General features: G+C 46.5%; 1 protein-coding gene across 4 annotated transcripts in view; it reads left to right on the forward strand.

Moving 5' to 3' along the window:
* FNDC3B (fibronectin type III domain containing 3B) overlaps positions 1–24,338 on the forward strand; it is a 337,868-nt gene that overhangs the window by 275,437 nt on the left and 38,093 nt on the right. For all 4 annotated transcript variants that reach the window (XM_055307872.1, XM_055307873.1, XM_055307871.1 and 1 more), the window contains 10 exons: positions 5,849–5,973; positions 7,165–7,339; positions 9,090–9,176; positions 10,113–10,251; positions 12,380–12,451; positions 14,634–14,752; positions 16,596–16,701; positions 17,561–17,733; positions 20,008–20,121; positions 20,442–20,591. In XM_055307872.1, the coding sequence (XP_055163847.1) occupies positions 5,849–5,973; positions 7,165–7,339; positions 9,090–9,176; positions 10,113–10,251; positions 12,380–12,451; positions 14,634–14,752; positions 16,596–16,701; positions 17,561–17,733; positions 20,008–20,121; positions 20,442–20,591 (1,260 nt within the window). The remainder of the gene's footprint in view (positions 1–5,848; positions 5,974–7,164; positions 7,340–9,089; positions 9,177–10,112; positions 10,252–12,379; positions 12,452–14,633; positions 14,753–16,595; positions 16,702–17,560; positions 17,734–20,007; positions 20,122–20,441; positions 20,592–24,338) is intronic.

The raw sequence follows: 24,338 nt of genomic DNA on the forward strand, positions 1-24,338 counted from the left end.
GGTTTTGGTTGGTTTTATCATCTAGGAATCTGGTTACATTTTTTAGCTTCTACAAAAATTCTTAAAATCTCTTCAGAGGCCTTACTCTGTTGACTTTGAGGAAAAAAGGCATGTACTTGGGATACCTGGGTGGCTCAGCGGTTCGGTGCCTGCCTTCGGCTCAAGGCATGACCCCGGGGTCCCGGATCGAGTCCCACACCGGGCTTCCTTCATGGAGCCTGCCTCTCCCTCTGCCTATGTCTCTGCTTCTCTCTCTTTCTGTCTCTCTCGTGAATGAATAAATAAAATCTTAAAAAAAAAAAAAGGCATGTACCAAGTGCATGTAGAAAACGGAACCTTTTATTCAGTCAGACGTCAAACACTTCAGTTGTAGCGTGTACACGTCCACTCCCTTACCTGCTAGATATTTACAGCACGAGAGGAATTTATAAAAGTTTACTGAAAAAGTCACACTCTTCAACATATATGGACATCAAAATAGATGCGTGTGATACTGCGTCACAGATGACCTCAAAACCTAATGGCTTAGAACAATCACTTTCTTACGCTCACGGACTCTCCGCCGGGAACTCGGACCCGGGTGCTGGGAGAACGGCTTGTGTGTCTTCCACACGAGCTCCAGGTGGGCGGGGAGGCTCATCGGCTGGGGCCGGACTCTTCGTGCAGAGTCTTCACTCACGAGTCTGGCGGTCACTGCTGGCTTGGGCGGAACCTCAGCTGGGGCTGCCTCACACCACGGCACCCCGGGGGAGTCAGAATTGAGAAGGTGAGTGTTGGGGGGCAGGGGGGAAAGTCAGAAGCCTCATCACCTCTTCATACCTACGTCTGCAAGTCGCACAGCTTCATTTCTCCTCTGTCCATTACAGGCCCGTCCACGCCCACTCAAATTCAAGGGAAAGGACTTTCTTAGTCATGAGAAACCATTACAAATCCTTTTTCTTTGTATGGCATGTACAGAGCGTCTCGGGTACTATGCCTGTGGTGATCACGTACAAGGTCATGGGCTTGGAAAGGCGATAGAGCTCTTGCTCATGCTCCTGCTTCTCTTCCAAGTGTTCTGGGAGCAGGAAAACAACTGTGTGCCCAGAGATGCAGTGGTAGGTAGGCAGGGACTCATCCTTGACCCGGCACCGCCAGCTAGCCAGCAGGGTGCGGCCCGGGGGCACGCAGGCCCTTCTCCACTCACAGATGGAAGAGATCCCCGCCTGTTCCCTTAGTGATAAGGACAGGGAACCCCCGGGATGAACAGTTCTCCTGCCACGGTGTCACACTTGTAAAGCAGGAGCTTGTGTCCTCTTCCCTTGGTAACTCAGCAGGCAGGCGGTCAGCAAAATGTTTATGGGGGGTGGGGAGAAGATGATTAGGAAATACGTTGTGAGTTGATTTAAGAGCTATGAAATTTTTTTCAAAAATCTAAACTATAGATTAGAAAGAAAGGGGGAAATATTTAAGTGAATAGGAAAAGGGCAGAAAATAAGTTAGGAAAATAGAAACTGTGTTCTTTAAAAATATTTGAGGCCTTTTACACTTACAATTTATCTCTGAGTTTTAAAGAATCACCTGTTTAAGGAGGCATCTCCTTTCCCCCTAATCCTCCCAGCGTTTGAGGGTCCGTCTCTTCTGTTCAGCCGCGCAGAAGTCCCCGTTCCCGAAGCTTCCCCGTGGTTCCTTCTCCGTCCCTGCCCTTCCTCGGTCTGGCGGGGCGGGTGCAGGTGACCGAGTACTGATGCTCTTCCTCTTCGCTCCGCAGGAAGCTTGCAGGACTGGAAGGGCTCTGATGGTTATTATTGGGGCTGGGAACCAAGTGGGCGACCTTCCTGCAAAGTGAGGGTTGTGTTTTGGGGGCGGGCTGTCTGAGGGAGCCCGGCTGGCTGGAACGGAGGGGAGGCCATCCCTGGGGCCTAGAACATACCTAATACGCAATGTGCTTCTGGTTTTGTGCTGAGGGGAGGTGGAGGCAGAAGTGAGCAGCTGGGGCCCGGGAGGGACCCATGTGCTCAGAAGCCCTGTGTCTGCACAGCTGGCTGCCCCTCGGGGTGGGAGAGGGGGGTGCTTGTGACCTGACCGGGAGCTCAGCACCCGCGCCCTGGCCAGGACCCAGCTCCTTTGTCCCAGGGCCATGGGTGCGGATCTGGGGCACCCAGGCTGCTGTGGGTATGGGCTGATGACAGATGAGCCAGACCCGTGGGCCCAAGGGACCGCGAGGAGGAGACTCTGCGGAAAGGAGGGGGACAGCGTGCCTTGCAGGTAGCAGCACACCGCGGCTTCATGCTCCCGACGTTTCCTCATGTTTAGGAAAGCTGAATCTGGTCCTTGAGCCCAGTTTTGCTGGACAAGCAAGCATCTGGGGGTGCCTGGGTGCTGGGGTGGAAACCAGCCCGGGGGCCCTGAGATCTGCCCTCTGTGGTATGTGGACGCTGGCGATAGAAACCTGGGCCGGTAGCCCCGTGCCTGGCCCTGTTCCAGAACAACGGTGGGCGTGCGCTCGGAGCCTCCTTTCCGCACTTTGTCTCACTGGGGTGAAGGTTCATTCCTCGGGAGGCAGGAACTTCATTGCTCATGCCCGGGGATTCTGATGCTGGATGCCTGCGCACTGCCCATCTCCCCGCCCCACGTGCAGACGTCGGGAGCTTCTGAGCATCCACATCTCAGCCCTTCCCTTGTAGACCCGCCAACAGGTAGGCCCGAGGACCCCCCTCTTTCTCCTCTGTGTGACACAGCACACGGGGCCTACCGGTGGCAGCTGCCCGGGACAAGGCCGGGGCCGCGGGTGTCCCTGCCGGCTGCGCTTGACCACACTATTGGCAGCAGACCTAAAAAGCGTCGAGAGATGCTCATTCCTCTTAGGACCGTGTTTTTGTAGGGAACTTTGCGCACGGCTGACCTTAAATGACTAGAAAGTAAGTTTCCAAGGAAAGCTAGTATATCTCAGTAATCCTGTGTAGTTTAAATTAGGCCTTCCTAGAAGGGAGTACCTGCCAGAGATCATAATCTCTCAAAATCATTTGGAGCCACGCTACCTAAAAAATACGGAAGTTAGGATTTTCCATGTGTAAAACTTCACTGACATGATGCTTAGACGTCATGACATACAGTTTCTGCTAAACAAGGATAAACACATTACTGCCCCCATCAGTTCATCAGAATCCTTCAGCCTTCTAAAACATTACCTTTTTTTTTTTTTTTTAAACCCTACTCCTTTCTATCAACAAGAAAAACTGGATAATATTTCCTTTAGAAAAGCCGTTTGCAACCTGGCCGCCTCCTTGGTTTACAGAGCAATTCTCCGCATCACTTATTCTCGCCCCGGAGCCTGGAGCTCTGCACGCACCTGCCCCTGCCCCAGAAGCCCAGGGTGACGCTGGCACCCGTGGCATCCCTTGCCTTCCTTTGCTGACCTCGCAGCTGTAGTTCACTTTTGTGCCGCATGGACGGTTCTTTTTCCTTCCCAGATACCCTTTTATATTAAACTCCGTGTCACACGTGAGTATTTCCTTTTACTCCCAAACTTCTCTCGTGTCTTGAAATAGTTTGAATCCGCTTCCCCTTGTTTTTACTTTGTTCTCAGTGACTTCTAAACATTTACCAACAAGCTTGCTCCCTTCACGCTGCGAGCTCTTTGTACTCTTACCCTCCAGACTCCACAGGTACTGTTTCTGAAACTTGGCTCTAAGGTTCCAGCGACTCTGAGTCTGTCCACCTGTTGTTAAGGACTGTGCGCATAGTAGGACATCTTGACAGGTATTAAAATGGAAAATTTGACGTGCTTTATCTACACAAGTCGGAGCTTATTTAGTAATTGTTCTTGATACTGAAGTAGGAGGGGAAAAAACGTTAGCAACATAGGAAAAACGTCTTGAAGGTCACGGAGTGCGTCTTCCCCCCCAATTCTCCCGTGAGCCCCGGTGCTTTGGCCCCTTTAAAAGAAAAGTCTAGTCCCCATCATCGATCTTCCCCATTCTTTTTTCTCATTTAAGCCACAGACAGTCCGGTTTTTACCATATTAAAGCAAATCAACCTAGCAGGGAACAGACTGACTTTTATTTACTGGCTGTAGTTCTAAGTACCAGAAATGGGCAAAGGAGACCAAACAAAGAAATAGGAAAAATGAGGCATTGAAGGGCAGCCAGCGTCGGGTTTGGAAGGGATGAGGCTTCCGTAGCAGCAGGATGTGCCTTTCTTGCACTGTTTACTCTGAGCTCCTAAATAGAAGAGGAAAGAAGGTAGATCATGCTACAGCGTGAGATGGGTACAGAGCATAGCGGGGCGTGCACACAGCATAATCAGACCCTGGGTGTGATTATGCAAATGTACGTGTCAACGGTCTTCTCTGAACACCTAGTCTGCAGCAGTCTCAACAGTCATGGTTAACGCAAACACGAGGGCACGACAGGCCAGCCGCCCGGTGACTCTGCGCACGCAGCAGCTGAGGACCGTTACGCTCTCCTGTTTGCATCTGCCTGGGCTCTGGAACCTTGATCATGTGAACTTTGAATCTTAAAGATTAATAGGACTTCCACTCCCTTCCTGGAAAGGGCACCGCCTTGCCTGTGGAGGGGAGGGCGGGGAATTCGGCTGAGGATGAGTGCCGGGGTGCTTTTTAATCCGTTCGCCCTTGTGACCCTTCAAGCTCATTGTATGTTTATTTTATTTTTAATTAAACTTCACCTGGAACGTGTTTTAGTGGTAAGCGCGTTTGGAGGCCCGCTTCAAGGAAGGAAATGCTTAAATTTGCCTAGGAGAAAAATGTGCTTTCATCCTTCTTTATAAAATAAATCGAGAACTTCAAACATGTTTCGGAAGGCCCTGGGCCCAGCCGTCTGACCAGAATGCTAAGATTCACTCGGGGTTAGCCTGTGGTTTTCTTTGCACGAGCATTGATAAAGTACCAGGGATTATGGGCGTGAATTATTTATTGTGTCCCACCGCCGACGTGAGGATCCCACACCTGAGCAGGGTGCAGGGCAGCTGGGGTTTTTTCTTACTTGTAGGTCTATTAACACAACCCTCCAGAGCATTTTCTTTTTACTGCAAAGAATTTGAAGCATCACATGAGGCTAGAAAGGTATTAAAAACATATATCCAGCCTGGTAAGAAACTTAAAGAGTTAGTGCTAATACACAGAGGTGAACTCAGCCGACGTTTCACGCACTTGCCAGATGTTGAAGTCCGTCAGCAGTGACTGAGCTCCCTGATTGTCCAAGGCCTGGTCATGAGGGGAGCAGAGAAGGGCAACTGAGTCACAGGCCTGTGACCAGGGTTCAGGGACCAGCCAACAAGCAGGTCACCACTGCATGGATGCATGTGTTCAGGGGCGAGGGACGTGAGGCAAAGTGGGAAAGGAGGGAGGAGCCTGGGGAGGCCTTGCTTTCTCAGGCTTGCTCAGCCCATTAGACTGAGCCTCGGGTGCTCAGCAATGACTCTGCCTTTCCAGAACTCGCCATCCCTGAGATAAGGCTGCAGGCTCACTCTTGGTTGGTCAAACTGTGCAGCTTGACTGACCCAAGTGAGGGAGATCTTAGAAATTCTGCATTGCCTTATACCTGAGAAGCCCTTTTTTTTTGTTTTTTTTGTTTTAACTTTGTTACCAGAGCCACTTCAGAAAGACCACAAGTATGATGCGGGACTGGTCTGGTCCGTCACGGACTTTTCTGTAGTGCCTTCATGTTAAGGATGATGCTGCGTTGTCAAGGCCTTCGTGTGCAAACAAACACTCCCCCAGGAGCTTTCCTCCTCTTGGTTTTGTTCACCCAAACCAGGAAATAAAGCAATATTCCAAACACCTTCGACCTCATTTATTCATTTATTTTTTAAAAATCACACGCATTGTCTCCCTGTTCTCTTTCAGGGAAAAAGAAACAGTGGCTTCAGACAGTGCTTCTTTGGGAGTCAGAAGCACTGCAAGTTGACAAAGCTCTGTCCGGCAATGGGGTACACGTTCAGGCTGGCTGCTCGGAATGACATTGGCACCAGGTATGACGGTCCCTTGCCCTCGCACTGTTGAGCTCCCACGTGGTGATGCTGGAAGGCGTGAAGACATCCACGTGTCCCACACCCAGCCACCTTGGAAGCCCCCTAATCGGAGGGTAGAAGGGGTCTCAGGTGGCCTCCGTGCAGCCCCACAAGCTGTGAAGCAAAGACCCCATGAGGGGTCCCTAGAGGCCCAGACGAAGGTAGTAATTCAGATTTTGAAAGAAATCCCTATTGAGGCTTTATTTATTTTTTTTTTTTTCAGAATACTTGCCTTGTCCTTACATCACTTTAGTAAGCAACTCATGCAGTTGCCTTTTTCAGTTATATTTGAGGTTGTCTGATCGAGAGGAAGGGGTGCTGGGCCAGCCCTGGTGGGCAAGTCCTGGGCACGCGGGCCTCACAGGACTGGAGAAAACCCACACTGCCCGGGGCACGCGGCTCGCCTCCGAGCTGCTGAAGGAAAGCCAGAACAGGTGTCGAGGGGGGGATCTGGGGGTTAAAGACACTTTGAAAAGACCGTATTTCAGTTGCCCTTTCTGGGTAACTCTCGATGAAGGGGAAAATCTTTTTTCTTTCATCACCACATATTGAAAATCTTAAAGGTTCAGCACATCATTGGTCCTCCGGCTCTTTTCCAGCCTCAAAAGCGTCACAGGGTTTTATGGCCCCCTCTCCCCCCGACCTGTGATAGCCAGTGGTGCATTTTCAGTCTGCTGGTTGGAAAGTCGTGATGATAAAGGCTCCAAGGGTTTGTCAGTGCCTTGGAAGCAGCATAGATTTCTGGAAATACGGCACCGTATATATTTGTAAGACTTCTATTTCGTCAACAGACGACTGTTTGTGCCCACATCGATTTGAAGGTCCCTTGGTGGCCGTGGGTCATAGCTCAGTGACCTTGCGGTGTTATGCTTTCTCCTCGGTGCTTGCAGGGGAAATACCTTCCTAACTATGTGGTCCCGCAGTGTGGTGTGCTTTTGTCGTCACAGACTAAGGCAAGCAATCAGGCAAATTGGGAGTCGGGGTAGGGAATGTCACATAAAGGATGCTTGCCTTGGTTTGCTGAATCTGTCGTGCCGCAGACTTTCCAACCCGAGCAAGCGGGGCAGTAGGTAAGCCGATCCGTACTCTTTTAAAACGCCCAGAGCCCTCCCATGTTCCTAACTGTGTGTCCTACCGGGTCTCTCTCTGCAGTGGTTATAGCCAGGAGGTGGTGTGTTACACATTAGGAAACATTCCTCAGATGCCCTCTGCACCAAGACTTGTTCGAGCTGGGGTCACATGGGTCACGTTGCAGTGGAACAAACCGGAAGGCTGTTCACCTGAGGAAGTGGTCACCTACACCTTGGAAATCCAGGAGGATGAAAATGTAAGCTTTGCGGATTCTACACGCGTGCGTGTGTTCTGTGTAAGTCGGTATTATCGTAATGGACAGAACACCATGAAAACCACAGTAGCTCCTAATCTCTACTGCTCCCACCGTGAGCGGCAGCCAGTGCTTCCCACGTCTTCCCCACCTCAGGGAGCGACACTCCTGTCCTCCTGCTTGGGGAAGCCAGGAAATCGGGAGACCAGACATCGGGCCGTTTCTCAATATCTAAGGCTACTACCCTTTCCCAAGCCACCATCACCCCATCCTTGGATTATTGGGGTGCTCTCTTTAAGTATTTTCCCTCCCCTCTCCCTTACTAACCGTAGTCTGTTCTCCACAGGAAGCCTGGGTAATGTCACGTAGATAGAGGGTGTCCGGGCTCTGCTCGGAACTCTCCTATCTCTGGGCCTCCCCTCCCTTCCAGAATAAAAGCCAGAGCCCTCAGGATGCCTGCGGGGTCCTGTGCCATTAGACCTTTCTTGCGTATCCTTGTTTCTGCCTCTGTAGTCTCGTGAACACACAAGCATGCCCTGGCCTCAGGGCCTTTGCACTTTCTGTGCCCTGTAGCTCGAAGGCCCTTCCACTTACCTGGGACTCATTTCCCTCTTTTCCTTCAGGTCTCCTCTCACGGGTCACTTGTGGAGAGCCCTTCCCTGACCACCCTGTAAAACAGCACCACCCAATAGAACTTGTCACAAAGATGGAAACGATGTGTAGTCTGTGCTATCCAGTGAAGGTCACAGCTAGTCACATGTGACGATTTTGCACTTGAAGTATGGCTGTGGGCCCAAGGAACTGAATTTTTAATTATATGTAGTTTAAACTCCGGGAGCCCCGCATGACTGCCTTATGTAACCGGCAGCTCAGCAGACCCGCTGCTGTGTCCTCTCACCGGCTTGGTCATTTTCGTCGTAGCACTAACCCCGTACCACATGCTTCATGTTTCTGTGCAGGTTTTAGTTTCTGATCACTGTGTCCACCTGTCCACCACTACCAGGTGGGCAAGGCTTTGTCTGTTCTTGGGTGGTGCTGAACCCCGGGAACATGTGGGGAGTCCTGATGCAGAGAAGGCGCTCGGGAAAACTTGATGGAGAGATGGATGGAGGGATGTGCGATCGAGAATACGTGGAATGAGTCCTGGACGCACAGCTTCTAGTGGCTTATTTGTCCCTTTGAAGGATCGTGCCTGTCCCATCCAAAGTGTCCTTTCCTCCTTGGCCAGAAGAGGACACTGTGTGGTCAGAAACCTCAGCCGCAGTTTGTTAAATAGCACATTGCAGCTGGACGGTGAAAGACCTCGAAAGATGAGGCTTTTTTTTTTTTCATAATAACATTAAATATATATATATTTTTTGAAAGCACATACTGCTCTGTCACATAGAGCTGCTTGGTGGTTTCGTCCTTTGTTTAAGATGCTTATTGAGTAACCAGAGAAGTCTGCTCTGTCCCAAAGCAGATTTGCATCCTCTCACGGGGAGAGCATTGTTCTCCTTCACATTAGTATTAGCCTCACAGTAAACTTCAGTACCCAGGAGAAATTACAGTGGGATAGAGTCAAATTTTTACTTCAAGCTAGAGTGCTATGCACAGCACGGTGGACGCTGATACTCTTCTCTGCAGGCCCTGCCAGACCTCTGACTGCTGGTGGTGTTGGAAAGAGGCAGTGGAAAAATCCTAAACACAGAGGTATTTAGTAATGCCTGGGATTTAATGATACTGATGTTTCTTTCTGGCTTTGCCTTTGCAGGATAACCTTTTCCACCCGAAATACACTGGAGAGGATTTAACCTGTACTGTGAAAAATCTCAAGAGAAGCACACAGTATAAATTCAGGGTGAGTCCGTCGTTTTGGTATCTGAACTGCTTAGAAGAGGGGCTGTCTTACGTTGTGCCATTTACCATTCCGAATGGACCCCGTGGGTTAACTGTTAGAGTTCACTGCGCTTTACTAGAGTTAAGATAGAAAAGCTCTATTTACTGATGTGCACACAGCCCTGTGTGTGTGCCTGTTGGTGAGAGAAGCGTGTCTTCTGATTGTACCCAGCCCTCTCTGATCCGGGGGCCCAATGGTGTTGGGCGCATAGTGGTCCTTCAGTAAGTAGCTATCATCAGTGGTTGAGCATCTGCCTTTGGCTCAGGTTGTGATCCCAGGGTCCTGGGACTGAGTCCCGCATCGGCCTCCCTGCAGGTAACCTGCTTCTCCCTCTGCCTATGTGTGTGTCTCTCTCTCTCTCTCTCATGAATAAATAAATAAAATCTAAAAAAATAAATAAGTACCTATCAGGTGATTAAGTGAAGTGTGTGAGGAAAACGATAGTTTCTGATTTTTAACAAACCCTTGTTATTTGGAGCTGGCTCTGAGACCATAGGGAAGCGCTAGCATTTCTCCACAAGGTGGCATTGCCCTACTCTTGAATAAGGGCATTTCCACCTGCTTTCCCCTCGCCTTATTCTCCTTCCCAAGAACCAGGCAGTAACATAACCGGTTATGTTTTTTATGTCTTCTTGAAACGGTACAAAATGTCTTTAGCTGAAACTCGCCTTTATTGCTGTATTTTTAATTTTTAATAGCTAACCCTACAGAAAATAAGTACCTCAGGAAGGAAACACTTGTAACTCAGTTGTTTGAGACGGAGACAGAGGAAACGTATGTGCGTGTCTGTCTGTGTGAGTTTACAGATGCCTTGATCTTGCTGTGTTAAAAAGTTCCCATTTCTTCAACACCTGATATCTAAAGCATGTTAATATATTTATTTCGGTTGTGTTCTAGCTGACGGCTTCGAATGTGGAAGGGAAAAGTTGTCCAAGCGAAGTTCTGGTGTGTACGACAAGTCCTGACCGGCCCGGGCCTCCCACAAGACCCCTCATTAAAGGACCAGTTACATCTCATGGCTTTAGTGTCAAATGGGGTATGTTTTGCTATTGTTGCTGTTGCTTATTTTTGACAGGTTTTTAAAAACTAACTTCAGTAGTGACAAACCAAAATAAGAAATAAAAGGTATTATTTGTGGAAGTTTTACAGATTTGGAATATATGTATGAGAAACGTCCAGACAATTCCACCAACTGGTAAAACAGACAATTCTAAGAGCATTTTACTTGCTTTATGATTTCTACCATGTTGTGTTTTTCCTCCTATACAATCTCTGAATATATATTCATTTCTTCAGTAGCTTGCCCTTACCAAACGGTAGTGACATTTAGCATAAAAAATTGATTTATAAATTAATATTGAAAATAAATTTGAAGCTTTAGGTATGTCCTCATAAGTAAATTTTGACGTACAGAATGTTTAAGTTAGGAACTAGGGAAACTTTAGTTTTTGTTATTATTTGCATGGAACCAGAAATCTGGTGTTTGGGGGAATCGACTAGAAGGCTATTGTGGTTCACCTCTGCATCGTGGATTACTTCAATGAAATCAAGGCCAGCAGAGGGTGCCTGGTTGCACATTTGGTTAAGCCTCTCACTCTTGGTTTCTGCTCAGGTCGTGATCTCAGGGGTCATAGATCGAGGGTGGCATTGGGCTCTGCACTCAGCTAGAGGCTGCTTGACTTTCTCTCTCTTTCTTCCTCTGCGCTTCCCCCACACGCATGCACACTTGCTCTCTATCCTTTCTCTCTCTCAAACAAATAAAACTTAAAAGAAAAAAGAAATGAATGCCATTAGAATGCTGATAAACATTTACAATTATATGTAAAACTGTTATGATGTATATAATTATCACTCAATTGTCATCATAGCTACACAAAAGGCAAAAAATAAAAGGATAAATTTAAAATAAGATTTTACTTGGCAGCCAAATAATGGGAATTTAAAGTATTCAACTATTTGGGCCCCCAGCTGGCTCAGTCGGAAGAGCAGATGACTCTTGATCTTGGGGTCATGAGTTTGAGCCTCCAGTTGGGTGTAGAGATTACTTACATAAGTATTTATTTTAAATACAGTATTATTAAATTGCTACTGAGGGATCAACCATCGAGACATAAAGCTGTTTCAAGTTACCTAATAATTTTGATGCACAATTACTAGAGTATCTATTTCCTTGGAGGATGGATACAATTAAGAGAAACTAAAAATCCAGGTGTGCTTTTTGCCAGATTGTGAAGCTTTTTTCTCAGAAGATCCTAGAAAGTCCTGTAAATGCTAAATGTGTACTTTTATTAGCTATATGCTATAATATTTGAACTTCCTCATTACTGTTTTAAGTATCTTCCTACTGAAGTGTGTACACATTAATGGAAACACCAAGTGAAAGAAGGGGAGTAAAGTTCCTAAATCTGTATCTAAAATAGAGGGGTGGCAGACAGGAAAGGTAAATTCTGCGTAGTCTTGCAAAATTAGAATGCAGAGTATTTTTCTCATCAAAAGGAAACTTGTAGGCACGAAGTTAGCAATGGAGTAAATACCCTGAGTCCACAGGGCTCCAGTAATAAGCCAGCACCCCTTCTCAAAACGCCTCTTTGGTGCTCGTACTGATTGATCTGCAACTTCAGCTGCGTGTCAGGTTCACTTGGGATATACTGTATGCTTAGTAGCAAACTGCTGGAACAGATTTATTACATTCTGATGTTTTCCTTGCCTTGCCAGTAAATTTTGCACTTTCCTTCTCTCTCTGTCTGAAAAGAATCTGGTCACTGGTAACCTAAGTGAGGTAAAGAATAAAATAATAATAAAAGGAATATAGATTTCATCTTATATAAGAATTACTAAATGTTAAAGAGCAGAAAACAGAATTCTCAAAGTAGATTTATTAACTCCTAGAAAAATCAATTCATATTTTGAATTTTGCTCGTGTTCCACTAAATAACTCTTTTCACATTTCTAGCTCTAAGACTTTGAATATCTGATAGCATTCAGGGTGTCTTGACGTTTTTGTTTCTTTTGTTTTTCAAGAATAGTGCAGTGACAATTTTGTCTTTTGCTTACTAAATCCAGAATTAAGGCAGTATAATGTGATGTGACTCTCTGTGTTCTAATATCGGCCAATAAAAACTAATGCCCTTTCATACCTAATACGACATTTGTTTACTTTCCAGATCCTCCAAAGGACAACGGTGGTTCAGAAATACTCAAGTACTTGCTGGAGATTACTGATGGAAATTCTGAAGGTGAAGTTTTGGGAAATTGTTTTACTCTAATCTAGTTTTCTCTTGTACAGACACCATCAGGGATCAGAGTATACTTAAAATATACATTTTTATCATGTCTTTAAATTTTCCATGTCATTTCTTTGAACCAGAGGCCCTAATTAATAGAATAATTACATTTTCACCCCCTGTCTTGGCATGTTTTCTCTGGAAACTCTTATAAGCAGAGAGAGTCAGAAGCAATCAGCAGGAATGATGAGGTGGAGACAGCAAAGGAGTTCGGTAATCTATAAATTCCCATGTACAGTGAGAGCAAACGGAACATAGTATTACCGTGAGCTAGTGACAGTGTCACGCTTTTATAACAAGTTTAGCAAGTGTCTTTCCATATTTGTAACATCTGAGTCAGAGTAGTCATCACTTGCCACTCTATGTGGATTAAAGTAGTACAGTGTTAAAGATAGAATTCCCTAAATAATGCCTTTTTAAGAATTCTTGAATCTTTTTTCCAATAAAATTCATTGGGTTTTGATAGAAAAAAAGTATAATCATCAGAACTTTTAAAATGACATATTTCGCCACTCCGATAATCCCTTTAACCACTCACTTAAAAAAAAAAAAAGTGATTTATGGCATATGGCAAAAAAAAGAGCATTAACAGTGCCTTTTGCAAACAGGCAAAGTGCAGGTGTGTGCTTGCCTTTTATTCTGTCCCACAGTAGCCACCTGGAGTACTTTGGTTTTCACGTCAGTCAGCTCCTATTTTAAACTGAAAACAGGAGAGTGCTTTGAGATGGGCACAGCTGTTCTGATCGTTAAATCATATCCTGGGCTAAAAACCTGATTTCATTTTTTACGTTAGAAAACCTACCTAGGAGAGAAATCAGGTGTATGCAGCGGCTGCTTGTGAGAACCTAAGTGTATTTGGAATGTTCGTGGATCTCTGATAGATCAGAAGCAGACGCCGTTCTCTACTTAAAGTGAACAGTTCTGCTGGTGCAGGAAGCGGGTGCTTAATGCAGTCTCCTCAGCTGGTCCCTGTTCCCATTTGCCCCATCACAAGTTTTTGACCAGCAGGGTCAGCATAATGCTTTTTAATCACACACACACACACCCGCGCATGCACGCACATGCACACCCACCCACCCACCGCCCCTTGGCCCTGGTGCCTGTGACTTCATTGTAAATATGTCCTAAGAAGCAGCTGAGGAAAAGTTACTTGAGTAAAATATCATGGAATAGGGCAAAAATATGTTCCCTAAAACAACTTCATGGAGAAACGGCTTTTGTGAAATAGTCACCTGGCTGTATAGCCCTAGGAAGAGAGCGCCCAGCCCTAGGGGAGGAGAGCACCTAGCCCTAGGTGGGGAGAGCGCCCAGCCCTAGGTGGGGAGAGCACCCAGCCCTGGAGGGAGAGCACCCAGCCTTAGGGGGAGAGCGCCCAGCCCTGGAGGGAGAGCACCCAGCCCTAGGGGGAGAGCGCCCAGCTGCTCAGATCTAAGGCAGGAGGCCCCTGATGCCCACCCCCCACCCCCCCACCTCCGTGGCAGCAGCGTCCCCAGACATCAGGAGCCCTCTCGAGGCCCCACCGGCTTCTCTGACCCCAAGGGGTGGTCCAGTAACCAGGCCACGCCACCGAGTGCCTCGTTGTTGTCACCTCCCAGTGTCTCTGTGCTGGAGAGAGCTCTGCGAGGACAGCAGGGGGACCTCACCCACCGTGAGCCATGGGAGAGACTGCAGTGTGTCCCAGCCTGCCCAGGCACCTCCTGCCACCTGCCCCCTACCTGGCTGGGCCCAAGGCCGCCTCCCACTTCACGGCTTGCTTGACACTGTCCTCGGTCGCTGCTTGTCACCCCCCACCTCCCCACCCTGTGCCACCTACAGACCTTGTGTAGTTTCCAGCATTCAGACCTCATAGCCAGGAGATGCAATAAGGGCGGTATTAAGTAGTCTGGCCGGCAGTACTAAGTAGTAAGAATGACTCCATGTTATTTTAAATATTTAACTTTGTGAAGGGAATGGAAAGAGGGCCCTTGGCTATTAAAAAGAAAATACACACACACACACACACACACACACACACACACACACAGGAGACACCGGTTCTCATGGAAGCCCCTTGGAGCATTTTCTCATCAGTAACGGCATTTTCTATTACATTTTCGCAGAAGGCATAAACTCATGCACGAGCCTTGTTTTACAGCGAGTCAGTGGGAAGTGGCGTACAGTGGATCGGCTACAGAGTACACCTTCACCCACCTGAAACCAGGCACTTTGTACAAACTCCGAGCATGCTGCATCAGTACTGGTGGACACAGTCAGGTTGGTTCCGCTCCGGTGTAGACGCAGACTTCTTGGGTCAAATCCAGACAACCAATCGATAGCATCAGAATGAAATTACGGTCTCAACATGTATTGTGGTAATGCCACCTGCCATGGTATCGCATCAGGGAATGGAAAGTAGGCTGTTTTTTAAATTGTTCTTTAGAGGACAAAAAAAAATAGGCAGGCCCAGAGGATTCTCCACTGAATTACCGTGTTGCCAGGTACGTTTGTCACTTAGCTGTTTCCTGGAAGACTTTGGCGTGATCACATGTGACAGCTGAAAATTGAATGTCGCCTGGCATTCACATTAGCTAAGGAGCCTCCGTGATTGCAACAATAGAAAAGCATAGGGCAGAAAAAAATAAGTGGGAAATATCAGAAGGGGAGACAGAACATGAAGACACCTAACTCTGGGAAACGAACTAGGGGTGGTGGAAGGGGAGGAGGGTGGCGGGGGGTGACTGGGTGACGGGCACTGAGGGGGGTACTTGACAGGATGAGCACTGGGTGTTATTCTATATGTTGACAAATTGAACACAAACAAAAAATAAATTCATAAAAAAATTAAAAAATAGAAAAGCATAGAATTTAGAGTCAAAAGATGTGACCTCTTGTAGGGCTCTGCTGCTACCCCTTCTGGCAGCCTTTGTGAGAGAGACACACCTTCCCCAAGGTACTTTACTGCCATCTGCTGGAAAGTCATCACAAAAGCCGTGTGACAGTGCCCAACCTACACAGCTGTACGCAACAGCCTGTCCCTTAACATCTGCTGTTTATTTGACCTTAGAGCAGCCCACTTAACATGTCAGAGGCCTTGGTTTCGATCACACGGTGTTGTCCTGGGCTCAGAATAACCTTATAGACCTACAGGGAGGGCCCTAGAAGCAGATAGTTGTCTGGTGGCTTTACCTGACATTCAGAAAGCGAGTGAAAGGCAGGATAGTAAAAAGCCATTTTCATGGGAGGGCTATTTAACACTGTGGTTTGAAACCATCAACACTAAGAGCGACTGAGAGATGGTGGCTTGTGTGGATTTATTTTTCACGGGGATCCTTGCGGCCGGAGCGCCTGGCTGTGCAGTCAGCAATCAGCGTACCTCCAGGGCCGTCTGGTGTTTCCTCCGTGTCCCCGCCCCGCAAGGATAGCGGCACCGTGATGTCTAGGCTGCCCGCATGGAGGGAGCGCTTAGACCAGCCTCCAGTGCCAACGCCCTCTAGAATGGCTCCCCGTCAAAGCCACGGATGGTCAGCCGGCCCCTCCTGGGGTGAGGCCAGGCACAGAGGCTGTGCTGCCTGGCCGTACGGCGAACAAGTCCTCAGGACACAGGATGCGTGTGGCTGAGCGACATAGCACCCCCCCCCCCATCTCAGAGATGCTCAGCTTCCGCATCAGTGGCCTCATGCAGCCACGTCCTACAGAAAGGCCTACGGTTATTAGCAGAGCCTGCTGCTCAACGTCAGACTCAGCTGATCAATATTAGTCCTGTTAGCCTTTCTGCTCTGTATGTGGATGGCCAGCCACTCGCAACACCGCTTAAAAACGTCATCCCGCTGCTGTCCCGTGTCCCCTTCTGTCCTCACAGAGGATCTTTTGGATTGTAGTTGAAGGGAAAGCAAGTGTGTGCTCATAATACGCAACCACGTCTGTGACTCCGACCTCGGACGTGATCATTTTTACCAGCACACACGCGAGGGGTCTCATTGAGAACAATCAGGTGTCCGCATCCCACGTGTGACCCCATTGTGGTGGCTGTTGAGTCACAGGGTAGCCTTGCCTGGCATGGAGAGGCCCAGCGAGTTCCTGGTAGCTGAGAGCCGCCTGTCTGCTGTTTCTCCCGCAGTGCTCCGAGAGCCTCCCCGCGCGCACGCTGAGCATCGCCCCCGGTCAGTGCCGGCCCCCGAGGGTCCTGGGTCGACCGAAGCACAAAGAAGTCCACTTAGAGTGGGGTGAGTGAGCGGATCTCCACGTTGGCAACCGGACGGTTGGAGACTGAGGTTTAAGATCTAAGGCCTTGTTAGGAGGTCGGCCGCGTCCCCTAAGCCCCAGTGCCTTGGGTTGAAGATGCCCACGTCCTGTTGAGCATGTGCCAGCCCGGGTTTGTGTTCCCCTGTGCACCGCCACTCGGCCTCCCACTCCTGTTGGGGCCGCACACGGGCACCCCCTGTCCTTCCGAGGGCACCTTCCTAGAGGAGCGCTCAGAGCAGCCAGTCTTCTTCAGGAACTTTTCCACTTTAGTCATAAAAGCAAAGTTGTGCGCAATTGAGAGGAGAGCGAGAGGAGGTCCGAACGGTGACGTCTCATTCTCCTCGTCTTTTGTCCTGGGGGTCCCGGCACTTCGCGGTGTTAACTCAGGCTGTGTGAGCGTCTCCTGTCCACAGCATGGAAAGTTGCAGATAGAAGCGCGCACCAGTCTATCAGACTGCTTTCCCCACCACGTAGGTCTACAAAATAATGGCATACGGTACCAGCTTTGGGTCATTTATCTTGATTTCACGAGACCTCTGGTTTTAAGTTAAAGATTCCTTCGGTAGCTTCGTCTCCTTAAGGGTGTAAAGAACTTTGCCTAATGATTCTGTTGTTTTCAAATTATTTTGTTCCTGTAGTTCAGTGTACTTGCTTGGGCAAGTACGGATGATAGCATTCAGAAGCTGCTTTATCTCTTTTCTTTGGGGGAGGGGGGAGGTCTTCTGTAAGAAAGGTGCTGGGGACTCCCCACCCCAAACAAACCCGGTGGGAAACCAGGTGCGAGCTGGTCAGGTGCAGGCAGGAAAGTGTTGTAAGATGCAAAGCATCCTCCGTTCCCAGACGTTCCTGCCTCTGAAAGTGGCTGCGAGGTCTCGGAGTACAGCGTGGAGATGACCGAACCCGAGGACGTGGCCTCCGAGGTGTACCACGGGCCGGAGCTCCAGTGCACCGTCGGCAACCTGCTCCCAGGGACCGTGTACCGCTTCCGGGTGAGGGCTCTGAACGACGGCGGGGTGAGTGCAAGCTTGTACGCCGTGCATATTCGGGATCCGGGGCTCTCCCCTTCCAGCCCCCTCCGGAGTCCGCGACAGTGTCTCTGCAGCCTCAACACCCATGCAAGAAGCATGTGTAAAATCTGTTGAACCCAGCATTGGAAATCTCATTTTATCCTTATATCATTTTTTTTTAAGATTTTATTAGAGAGCGAGCGAGCCCACGAGAAAGGGGAGGGGGGAGGAGCAGAGGTTAGAGGGAGAAGCAGACTCGCTGGACAGGGAGCCCGATGGGGGGCTCGATCCCAGGACCCTAGGATCGTGACCTGAGCCAAAGGCAGACACTCAGCCACTGAGCCACCCAGGCGCCCCATCATATCAGCCTATTAAGAAAGGGTTCAGCGTCGGTAAGATCACCCTTTTGAAGCTTTTGGCCACTTTAAAAATAATCTTGCACTCGCTCGATGATGGTGTTGCTCAGTTCCAGGCGGTGAGGACCACGTAATGACTCCTTTACTGTGTCTAAATGACCCAGCAGTATCTTAGGTCTGTTTTCAGAACCCAAGTGGGATAGAGGCCAGGGAGGCCAGCTTCTTGTGTTTGTTTCAAGCAAAGACGGAGAAAACGCTTCTCCGCCTTCTGCTGCTTCCCTGGGAGGTGTGGAGATGGCCCAGCAGAAACTGAAAGTCTGTGTCTGTGTTACACCTTTATTTTTAAGTTGCAGAGTAACATAGGTTGGGGGAGAGTCATGGTAAGAGCAAGGTAACCGGCAAAGGTCGGGCTCTCCGGTGCACCCTCAGCCCCCCAGGCGTGCTTGGGGGTCGTACGCTTGAGTTCCATACAAATAAGGGGAAATTAATTGATGGAATTTTTATTTTATTTTTGATGGAATTTTTAAAAATAAGAAAGCACAACTGATAGCACAGAGTTGGCAGTGACTTTTCCTCGCTTTCGGCACCCCTGCGCGAGCCTGGCAGAGGGAAACCTGTTAGTCTCCAGTCCCTTGCCTGTTGGCCACACTCTCTGTGAAGACATTGGCTCCAAAGTGGGATCCCAAACCTTTAGCAGGAGCTGACTTTCTTCCAAGTCCCAGTTGGGAAGGAATTTCAGACTCAGCACAACTATTCTGGGGGGGGGGGGGGGAGGATGACTGTGAAACTAAACAAAAATGTCTCAAAGAGAAGGAAGCTTATGCACCCAATTTTATATAATTAAAAATAGTGTGGAAGAGGATGACCACAGGTGCCGCAGCAACTGTCGTACCGTTTTTGCTCTCTTTCCCGTCAGCGGGTCAGGGCATCTCTGCCATAACAAAGATGGATGTGCCGCTCTGTTGCTCTGAGTTTTACTTTCTGTCTCCTTTCACTAATTTATCATCTAAAAAACTGTCAGCGGCCTTGGTTTATTCCCGTTACATTGAAAGTTATCCATAGATCTGACTGTAGTCAGCATCTGAGGTCTATTCCAGAGAGCGTCTCTCCCATCTGCCCCCGCTGCCTGGCATCTTTGCAAGTTATCTTGGAAAATTTGAGTGGTTTTTTTCGTTGTTGGGTTTTGGGTTTTGTTGTTGTTGTTGTTGTTTTTAATCTTTTTTTCCCCCCATTTTGGAAAAACAGAGTCATATGCTTCATTAGCCTGGAAATTATTTTCTTTTATTCTTTGCCCCAACTATGTGTGGTATCCCAAATTCCACTATTAAAATGGGTGATTATGGTTCTCTCAGAATGATGGTGGTTGGCTCTGAATAGTGTGATCACCGAAGGCCCTATGAAGAACAGAGGAGTGCAGCATAAACCTTGAGATAGTCGAGACGGTGGGGTCGTACCGAGAACAGGTTAACAGGAGCATTCATTTCAAAGTAGAAAATACCAATAACTAGAAGAATTAGCTCAGAATTTGTTAACCACCAGTTTCAAGCAGATTTTTGTGTGTTAACAATTAAGCTGCAGTGTACATCTGACTTCGTTTTCTTTGACGTCCTGTGAGAAATGTTAAAACAGAATGCTGTGCTGTGAAAGAAATCGGCATGTTTTTGTTTCTGGTGTCCCAGTAAAGGAAGAATGTTTGGTAAACCTGATCTTTTGGAATAAAAAGATTACGTATATTATAGACATTTACCACTCAGGGAATGCATGTGGGGAAAAAGCCGGGGCACATTCCATTGAAAGTGAAAGCCATTAGGTGATATTTTTCAGTCCGTTCTGCTGATGGTGTTAGCCTGGCCCTTCTATATGCACACAGACACACGTGTGTGCACGGTGTCCATGCAGGCATGTGTGTGTTCTTCTTTTTCAGTACGGCCCCTATTCTGATGTCTCAGAAATCACCACTGCTGCAGGGCCTCCTGGACAATGCAAAGCACCTTGTATTTCTTTTACACCTGACGGCTGTGTCCTAGTGGGTTGGGAGGTAAGTCAGGCGTGTGTTCTGCATCGGCTTCTGTTTCTTCTACTTCGTCTGCCCCCAAATGCAAGTTACGAGAAACCTACAAAGCTAAAATTCACATGTAGGTGATTTTTACACATTAATCTCCCTTGGCACTTGCTTATGTCACTTAGAGTTATGGAAATTTTATCACTTGTCAGACCTGAGTGTCTCTTCCATGCCTCTTTCTTTTGTATCTGAATACCCAGGGGCATGTGGCTCTTTTGCCCAGTTACGTAGTTGGACACAAATGTTAGAGGATTTTCTTCTCAACGAAATTAACTACTTGAGTTTTTGCTTTCCAGAGTCCTGAAAGCTCTGGTGCTGACATCTCAGAGTACAGGTTGGAATGGGGAGAAGACGAAGAATCCTTAGAACTCATTTATCACGGGACGGACACTGGCTTTGAGATAAGGGATCTGTTGCCCGCTGCACAGTATTGCTGTAGACTACAGGTAGGTTGACGTTACTTAGATGTTACTAGTAGACCCTGGTGTTCACGAAAGACTCTGGGGAACTTAACGACTTGTGATGGAGGCTATCGAGGGATGATCTGGAAAGAAAAGTGATTTAAATAAAAACAAATTCAGTTTGTTTTTGGTGTCTTATAATTAATTATATATTATTTATATATATTATTATACATGTTATTTATATATACATTATTATAATTAATTTCCGCTTCTCACCACCCTTATGTCTTGTGAATTCACTGAATAAATGACCAAATCCAAGGCAGAGGTGTCACGGCTCCTTAGAGAAGGTTCCTTCTGTCTGCGTTCTCCTGAGATGCACAGTTCAGTGGGGCAGACGCCTAAAAATGACAAAAGACAGAAGATGTATGTGCTGGTTGTTAAATGGAGCCAGAAACAAACATTAGAGTGATTTGGACTAGTCTGTATTAGATTACGGGATCCGCCTCCCACTTCTCAATGACCATTCCCAAGGACGGTTAGCTGGAAGCTTTGACTTGGGAGTCCAAATGGAATAACACCTACAACAGTTGGCTCTTAGCCTAACCCCTCACAGTGAAGGTAGTCATGGGTTTACTCTTGACTTTTACTTTATTGATTTGGTTATTTATCCCCCTTTGTAAAGCCTTATTTTCCTGAGAAAACAGAGTTCTCTGTCCATTTCTTTCCGTTTGTTTATTAACATTTTTGGGCACAGCTTTATCCCAGAATCAAAGGATGATCAAGAAGAGAGATACAAAGATTAGTCAGACATGGTTCTTGACCTTGGAGACGTCTGTCTTCACACATGTTTAGATTTAAGCCAGATTTAGGTTTCTACCCGATTTAAGTGATGAATCAAATTGCTTATTACAAGTGCATCAGCCTATCGGTGTCTCATTGGAGAAAATATTCCCTTCCCAAATTAATTTTCCAGATCAGCCGAGGCTTCTCTGTTGAATTCTGAATCCTGCTTTATCATAAACATTCTGATTAAACTCTTTTGTTATACACCTTCCTTCCTTCTTGAATGGAGCACCTGGGACATAATTAACTCTTTGTCAATGAGTCAGGGTCACAGCACATTATCTGATCTTTATAATAGCAGTGCTGAGTCACTGGGAAAAGGTTACAAAATATGTGCTACACTCCTGTTTTTGGAACAAGGCAGGATATAAATAAAGAACTGTCTGCCACCACAGGAAAGAACTTCACTACACTTTACGAGTTTTGATCCCCTTAAAATGTTCTTCTACTTCCTTTCCTCCTTTCGGGGTATATGTTGTCGTTTAGCACCCACTCTCTCCCCCAAACTGATTTCAAAAGATACACTGACTAGAGTAAGAAGAGAGCCTGCAGAATCATCTTGCCTCTCTGTTTTGAAAGTTTAGAGGTAAAAAGTATTTTCAAATGTCATACTTGTTTGTCATAAATTGAATGAGACCTTGTGAAGGGATATAGTACAGTTTTTTTCTTTAAGATTTATTTATTTGTTAGAGCTGAGAGAGAGAGAGAGAAAGTGAGCACAGGAGCAGAGGAAGAGGGAAAGAATCTCAAGCAGACTCTGCTGAGTGGGGAACCCAACATGGGGATTTGATGTCAAGACCCTGAGATCATGACCTGAGCCAAAATCAACACTTAACTGACTGAGCCACCCAGGTACCCCAAGGCATTCTTTTAAGAACCACCATTGCTATGCAAAAAAAAAAAAAAAAAATGTATTGTCAGGAAAAAGGTCTCCTCAAATCCATAATGATTTCCTTGGCACATATGGGCCAGATATGAATTATTTTCATTTGACTTACTGCAAAGTCAGGCTAAACCCAAATAGTCTCTTTGAATATTTGGCATCTTAAAAATTAAATCACTGTGATACTCACATTGTGTTTTTTATAAAACTCGGGTGAAGCATTTGTTTTGCTCAAGAACTTCTGCAATTTTATATTCTTCTTAAGAGTATTTTAATTAACAAGGACCAAAACAGTTCCATTCACATGAGGCCTGTTGTATATTATAGGCATACTTTTATTTATTTTATTAAAAGAGTCTTCCAAATTGTTTTGTTTTTTGGAAACTGATGATGATAGATAGTATAAATCAAGAAAGCATTTCCCATAAAAGAAAGCTAGTAAAAGAAAGTGGGATCCTGGAGTAGAAAAAGAACATTATTGAAGAAACTGGGAAGGTTGGAATCAGGTCTGTATGTAGTTAATAGTGTCGTGTCAATGATAATTTTGTGGTTGCTGTTTTGTTCTCGATGTTCCCCAGAAGGGAAGTGCTGGCTGTTGGCCAGGATCTTCCATGTTGATCAATTTAATCTTTACAATGATCCTATGGATTAGGTGCTACTGTCCCCATTTTATATCTGAGGAAACAGGCTCTGAGATAGTAAATTGCCTAAGATCACACAATATACATACATATGTATATGCGTGCTAACTGTACAGTTAATAAGTAATAGAATCCAGATTTGAACTAAGCTCCAACTCTAAAAGCCATCTCTTTTCCTTCTATTACATGGTGATATAAAGCCTCAATTAATATGAACATTGAGCTCCATGATGTCTTATTTTTCTATCCCTGTGTGTGATCAATTTGTATTTAAAAAAAATAAAATCTCTAAATATATGCTCTTAAAATAAATCGTGACGTTAAGAATTTTACCAAAAAGAGGGCAGCCCCGGTGGCCCAGAGGTTTAGCGCCACCTTCAGCCCAGGGTGTGATCCTAGAGACCCGGGATCGAGTCCCATGTCGTGCTCCCTCCAGGGAGCCTGCTTCTCCCTCTGCCTGTGTCTCTGCGCCTCTCTCTCTCTCTCTCTCTCTCTCTCTCTCTCTCTCTCGTTCTGTGTCTTTCATAAATAAAATCTTAAAAAAAAAAGAATTTTACCAAAAAGAAAAAAGAGAGGTATTGTCATGAAATAGGACTAGATAGGACAAAATATTACAGTAGAGTTTCAAGAGTGATTTGTTAGCAAATGAATGCTCTGAACTTCTTTGAAATCAACAGTAATATATAAATGTTATAGAGGAGCCCGGGTGGCTCACTCGGCTAAGCGTTTGCCTTTGGCTCAGGTGGTGATCTCAGGGTCCTGGGATTGATCAGGCTTCCTATGCAGCAGGGAGTCTGCTTTTCCTCTCTCTCTACTCCCCTCTTTCCCCTCTTCATTTTTTTTCTCTCAAATAAATAAAATATTTTAAAATTAAATAAAACATTAAAAAATAATGTTAAAACTTCTGTTTCAAACCTTTGATTAAAGAGTTCAGAATACTTTCATTTAATTTTATAATGTGTCCTCATAACCCCTCTTATGAATTCAATGAGAACTAGATTTTAGAGTACATTCACTTTTGTAAGGAGGCTGCTAAATGTTTTTCTGTTTCTAAGGGGAAAAAATAGACATTGAATAACATTTATTGAGCACATATTCTGTATCCGGTAGTGTTCTAGTTGGTGGGGAGATAGCAGTGAGCCAAACAGACATCTTTGCCCTTATAGAACGTACATTCTCATCTGGGAGAAATGAAGTATATCCTATGGTGGTGGTAAATACTATGATGAAAAATAAAGCAAAGAAGAGAACTAGGAAATCAAGAGGATCACGGAGGGTGAAGAGGGGTAGGGTGGCTGCAAATTTAAATACGGTGGTGGGAGAGGGCTCACTGAAAGGCAGCCCTTGAGATGACTGAGTGAGCTGTGCAGATGTCTAGGGAAAATGTTTCCTGGACAGAAGGGCAGCAAACTGGAAAGG

This window comes from Nyctereutes procyonoides, unplaced genomic scaffold (assembly GCF_905146905.1).
Source record: "Nyctereutes procyonoides isolate TBG_1078 unplaced genomic scaffold, NYPRO_anot_genome, whole genome shotgun sequence".
Classification (NCBI taxonomy): Eukaryota; Metazoa; Chordata; class Mammalia; order Carnivora; family Canidae; genus Nyctereutes; species Nyctereutes procyonoides.